We start from the raw sequence: 4,716 nt of genomic DNA, 5'->3' as shown, positions 1-4,716 counted from the left end.
GCAGGCGAAGCGGGGGGGCGGGGGGCAGCACCACGGCTCAGCCGCAGCGCAAGGCGAGCGCTGATACACCGGTGTCCACGCCAGGCTGGTGGCTCATGCCTGCCTGCCTGCCCCCTGCCTGCCTGCCCCCCGCCTGCCTGCCTCGCCTGCCGGCCCCGCCCGCCACCAGGCCCGGCCCCTGGCGCTCACTCTATCTCCAGCGCGGTCAGGCGCGGCAGCTGTATGGGCGCGTCGCCGCCGTCAAACACCAGGTCCCCGCACCAGCGCAGCTCGCTGAGGGTGCTGGCCTTCCAGGCGGCCGCCGCCATGGGCTCCGCGGCTGCAGGGGGGGCGGCGGGGAGCAAGCAGCCGCGCCAACACTCCCTCAGGTGGTGCTTGGGTGGCTGGGCAGCCTACGGCCGCGCAGGGAGCAGCGGGTTTCTCCCGCCTAGCCGGCGCCTGGCGGCGGCAGGGGCGCGCGGCTGTGCGGCCTCGGCACCCTGGCCTGCACCCCGCCCTCGCTCACCGTCCTCCCCCGCGTCCAGCCCCTGCAGCGGCTGCAGGTCCAGCATGACCAGGTTGGGGAGGGCCGCCAGGCCGCGGGACGCGCGGTAGCAGCCCACCAGCGACAGCTCGCGCACCTGCGGGGCGGCGGGCGGCACACGGGCGGTGGGGGGGAGCAATGAGGCAAGCCACAGCGAGCAGGCAGGGAGAGGAAAAAAAACAAAAAAAAACAGGGGCGGCCTGATGGTCGGCAAAGGACCGCCACAGCTGCAGTGGCAGCTGTCGCCACACAGCTGCCCCTCTCCTGCAGCAGGCGCCCTGCGCAGCAGGCGCTCCCCCCACGTGCGGCCGCGCCTGTGTGAGGGAGCGCAGGTCTGGCAGGTTTGCCTCCAGGTCCTCCACTATGCTGAGCACGAGGCGGGTGAGGTGGCGCATCGTGCGCAGCGGGGAGTAGTCGCGCAGCAGGTCCAGAGCCATCCAGTCCTCTGCAAAGGGCGGGGTGCGGGCAGGCAGGTGGGTGTGGAGTCGTGCTTGTATTTTCTCCCACCCTGCCCCATATGGAAGCAGGGTTGGCTGTCGTGGGGGGCGGCGCCAGCGCGGCCTGCATCTGCCGGCGCCCCTTCCGCAGGCCGTCGAGGCTCCAGGAGCGCGGCCCCTCGCCGGTGCCCCCCAGCCCACCCCGCTCACCGAGCTCCAGCGAGCGCAGCGCTGTGAGGTGGCGGAAGGACTCCCCGCCCTCCGCCATGCCCTGGCAGCTGCACTCGAACTTGGTGATCTTGGCGGTGAGGGCGGGCAGGGCGGCCAGCTGGCCCTCCAGCAGCGCCAGCTCAGCGGGCTCCAAGTCGATCCACAGGTTGCACCCAGACAGCCCCACCTCGCGCAGCGCGCCCCACCCGCCGCCCCCCAGCACCCGCAGCAGCTGGGGGCACAGCCCGTCCTCCACCTCCAACACCTGCACGCCAAGCAAGGGGCGGCAGTGGGTGGGGGGGGCAGGCCAGGTGGGCAGCGGGCGGGGCGGGGCAGGGATGCGGGCAGCAGCACGACACCTGCACTGTCAGAGCTGGCACCTTGCCAGCTCCTCAATGGTGGAAAGACCACTGGCCAACACCATGGCAAGCTCCCCGTCCCCCAAAGCACCAGCCGCCACCAGCAAGCGCGCACAGGCTCCCCTCCCCCGCCCTCCCACCCTGCCTGCACCTGCACGTGTGGCGCCAGCGGCGCCAGCAGGGCGTCCAGCCCCAGGCTGCACAGCGGGTCCAGCTGGTAGCGCAGCGCCAGGTGGGTGGCCGAGCGCGCCACGCGGGCCACCGCCGCCACCGCCTCGCGCCTCGCCGCCGCCTTGCGCTTCGACTCCAGGATGCGCCAGCTGATGGTGTTGAGGTTGAGCACCAGGGGGCGGTGGGAGAAGGCGCAGGCGCTGAAGAGGGCGTGGAAGGCGCGGCACACCTCTGCCAGCCGGCACCTGCAGGGGGTGGTGGTGGAGGTGTGTGGAGGTGTGAGGGGTACTCAGGAAGGCCAGCGGTGCTCAGCAGAGAGCAAAGGCGAGGGTGCGTGCAATCGAACCGGGGCCAGAGCCACACACAGCATGCACGGCCATGAAGGCGGACGCTGCTGGATCGAAATGAGGAGCTGACCAGTGCCGCATGCAGGGGTCGACAAGCAGCAACAACCGGCCGTGCCCGCGGCGCCACCCGCACCTCTCTTTCCAGGGCAGCCCATTGCAGGCATACGCCATTATCGACGCCAGGCAGGCATCGGGCAGGTGCAGCAGGCGCAGCTGCTCGGCCGATGTCTGCGCCCTTGTCTTGGGGCGGTGGAGCGTAGCCATGGCTGCGACGTGGGGCGGTGACGGGTACTAAGCGGCAGGTCGCGGCGGTGCCCGACCGCGTAGCCGGCGTCGGATCACACACGCAGCCCCTGCTGGGCCGTCCTGCGCCTCTGCGTGCGGCCTGCACTCTGGTGAGCGCGCCAGGGACCTCTGCCGAGACCTGACTCGACAGGAGATTGGCACCGCACCGGCCGAGTGGTAGCGCAGAAGGTTTAACAGCACTTGCACAGGGTGCCAGCAGCTGCACGGGGGGGAAGGATGAAAGGGGGACGGACCTCGGCCAGCGTGCTGTGCTATGGCATCGCCCATGCAGAGCACTGTGCACAAACCCTGCTCTCCGCATTTCGCAGCCGCTCAATTACCATCCTATGAGCGTGCTGGACAGCTTGACAACACTCCCTGCCCCACCCGCCCGGAACTATCACCTCCGTTGACCGGCCGATGCAGGCTCCACAGCTGGTTACGCCCACCCCCCTGGCCGACGCGGCAGCACTGGCAGATGCTCTGCAACGCGACCGACTCCAAGGTGCAGCTGTGGGAGCGCGACTCTGCACACGCCGCCTCCACTGCTCCCTGCCACCGATGCTGTCGGTGGAGCATTGCCCTGCATCGGCTGGAGTTTGCGCACTGCCCTACGGCCTGCAGTGGTGGAGCTGTACGCCGACTGGGCGGGGCCCACACAAGCGCTGCCCACCTTTTGGCGGAAGGTGGCAATGGAGCACGGAGGCCAGCTACCGCTCGACCTCTCCACCGCCTGCTACGAGAAGTGCCACGATGCGCCGGCGCTGGCGGGACACAGTAGCACCAGCCAGCCAAAGGTGGGGCAGCTGCCAGCTGGACAGCCGGCGCAGATGGTCTTGGCGGCTGCTGCACAGCCGGTGCAGGGCTGCGCCCCAGCATGTGTGCTTCCCTGCCGTTGATGGCATGCGCACTACTGCCAAAGCCACTGCATACCGTGGCTCCTGCCTGCAGTTCTTGCTCTTCAAGGGCGGCAAGCAGGTGGCGTGCGTGGAGGGAGTGGATCCCCCGGGCCTGCTGGCCGCCGTAAACAAGCAGCTGGCGGCAGCGAGCGGCGCAGCGGCAGCGCACCGATCCAGCGACAGCGAGGAAGAGTGACGCGGCGGTGGCACGCGCGCTGGCGCCGCAGTCCGCCCAGCTCTGCAAGCGCTGTATGTTACACATGTGCGGGGTCATGCGCGGCCCGCAGCTAGCTAGCTGGAAAGAAAAAGCAGGTAAACATTTGAGCCGGGTGTCGAGGTATAGAGATGCAGCAGCACGAAACAAGTGAGCGCCAAGTCAGGGGACGCAGCGCAAGCGGCAGCCATGCGTAGCGCGCGCCGCTGGAGCGGCATGCCAGGGGAAGAGGCTGGCCAAGCCCACCCCTCCGCCTCCGCCTCCGCCTGCCGCCTCAGCACACGGGCACCACCCAGCCAAAGGGGTCTGGGTAGCGCTCCTGCTGCAGCCCCGTCAGCTGGTCATACAGCTCCAGGGCCACGGACCCGGGCTGCCCGTCCTCGGCGTACTGCCGGCGCCCCCCCTTGTACGTCAGGCTGCCCACAGGGGACACCACCACAGCGGTGCCGGTGGTGAACAGCTGCGGAGCGGCGGGGGGGAGGGGTGGCAGGGGTCGTGGGGTGGGGGTGTCAGGCAAGGAGGCAAAGCGAAAGGAGGATCTATGGGTGGCAGGCAGGCGGGGCGGCAGAGCTTCGAGAGTTTGCGCCACCTCACGCCCAGCCTCCCGCACAGGACCACCTCAGCGCAGAGAACTGCGAGGACATCCCCAGAACCCCCCCTTCCCCCTCCCCGTCCCCGCACCTCGTCCGCCTGCATCGCCTCCTCCACCGGCACCGGCACCTCCTCCACAGTGTACCCGCGCGACCGCGCCAGCTCGATGATGGAGCGCCGCGTCACGCCGGGCAGGATGGTGCCCTGCCGAGCAGGAGGGCGGGAGGCGTGGGGGCGACCGGGGAGTGAGGGAGGTGAGGGGGCATGGTGTGCGGGCAACCGGATTCACCGACGCCCAAGCCAACAGCATATGCTGCGCCGCCTCGGCTGCCCGCCAGGCGGCCAGGCGGCCGGAGCGGGCGCGCGCGCACCTGCAGCGGCGGCGTGCGGATGGTCTTGCCCTTGACGGCGAAGATGTTGCAGGAGGACACCTCCTCCAGGTATGTGTCGGTCTTGGCGTCCAGGTACACCACGTCGCTGTACCCCTCCTTCTTGGCAGCCAGCTGCGGGTGCGGGGTGTGGTGTGGTGTGGTGTGTGTGTGTGTGTGTGTGTGTGGACAGGAAGGGGACAAGGCAGGAGACGGGCTGCGAGAGGGCAGCGTGAGTGTGCTGCGCGCGACCCCGAGCACGGGCAACAGCACGACAGGGCCCATGCTGCGCAGCGCGCCACGCCGGCCGGC

At 70.0% G+C, this 4,716-nt stretch overlaps 3 protein-coding genes across 3 annotated transcripts in view; 1 reads left to right on the top strand and 2 right to left on the bottom strand.

Moving 5' to 3' along the window:
* Positions 1-2,311, bottom strand: part of CHLNCDRAFT_137807 (hypothetical protein) — a gene marked incomplete at both ends in the record, with an annotated part of 3,471 nt that extends 1,160 nt beyond the window's left edge. Inside the window, 6 exons of the mRNA XM_005851110.1 lie at positions 190-319; positions 506-620; positions 826-968; positions 1,171-1,435; positions 1,681-1,945; positions 2,181-2,311. Coding sequence (XP_005851172.1) covers positions 190-319; positions 506-620; positions 826-968; positions 1,171-1,435; positions 1,681-1,945; positions 2,181-2,311 — 1,049 coding nt within the window. The remainder of the gene's footprint in view (positions 1-189; positions 320-505; positions 621-825; positions 969-1,170; positions 1,436-1,680; positions 1,946-2,180) is intronic.
* A 441-nt stretch (positions 2,312-2,752) lies between these two features.
* CHLNCDRAFT_137806 (hypothetical protein) lies at positions 2,753-3,427 on the top strand (the record flags this gene model as incomplete). Its single annotated transcript, XM_005851395.1, has 3 exons — positions 2,753-2,837; positions 2,957-3,129; positions 3,284-3,427. 3 exons carry the CDS (start codon positions 2,753-2,755, stop codon positions 3,425-3,427), a joined length of 402 nt encoding a protein of 133 aa, XP_005851457.1.
* Positions 3,428-3,719: 292 nt separating this feature from the next.
* The window catches only part of CHLNCDRAFT_137805 (hypothetical protein), a gene marked incomplete at both ends in the record, with an annotated part of 2,806 nt that continues 1,809 nt past the window's right edge, over positions 3,720-4,716 (bottom strand). The window contains 3 exons of the mRNA XM_005851109.1: positions 3,720-3,905; positions 4,127-4,240; positions 4,408-4,539. Of these exons, the coding sequence (XP_005851171.1) occupies positions 3,720-3,905; positions 4,127-4,240; positions 4,408-4,539 (432 nt within the window). The remainder of the gene's footprint in view (positions 3,906-4,126; positions 4,241-4,407; positions 4,540-4,716) is intronic.

The sequence above is a fragment of the Chlorella variabilis genome (assembly GCF_000147415.1).
Source record: "Chlorella variabilis unplaced genomic scaffold CHLNCscaffold_2, whole genome shotgun sequence".
In the NCBI taxonomy this organism is placed as follows: domain Eukaryota; kingdom Viridiplantae; phylum Chlorophyta; class Trebouxiophyceae; order Chlorellales; family Chlorellaceae; genus Chlorella; species Chlorella variabilis.
The sequence above is the reverse complement of the archived record's forward strand: the minus strand, read 5'-3'. Positions and strand labels throughout refer to the sequence as shown.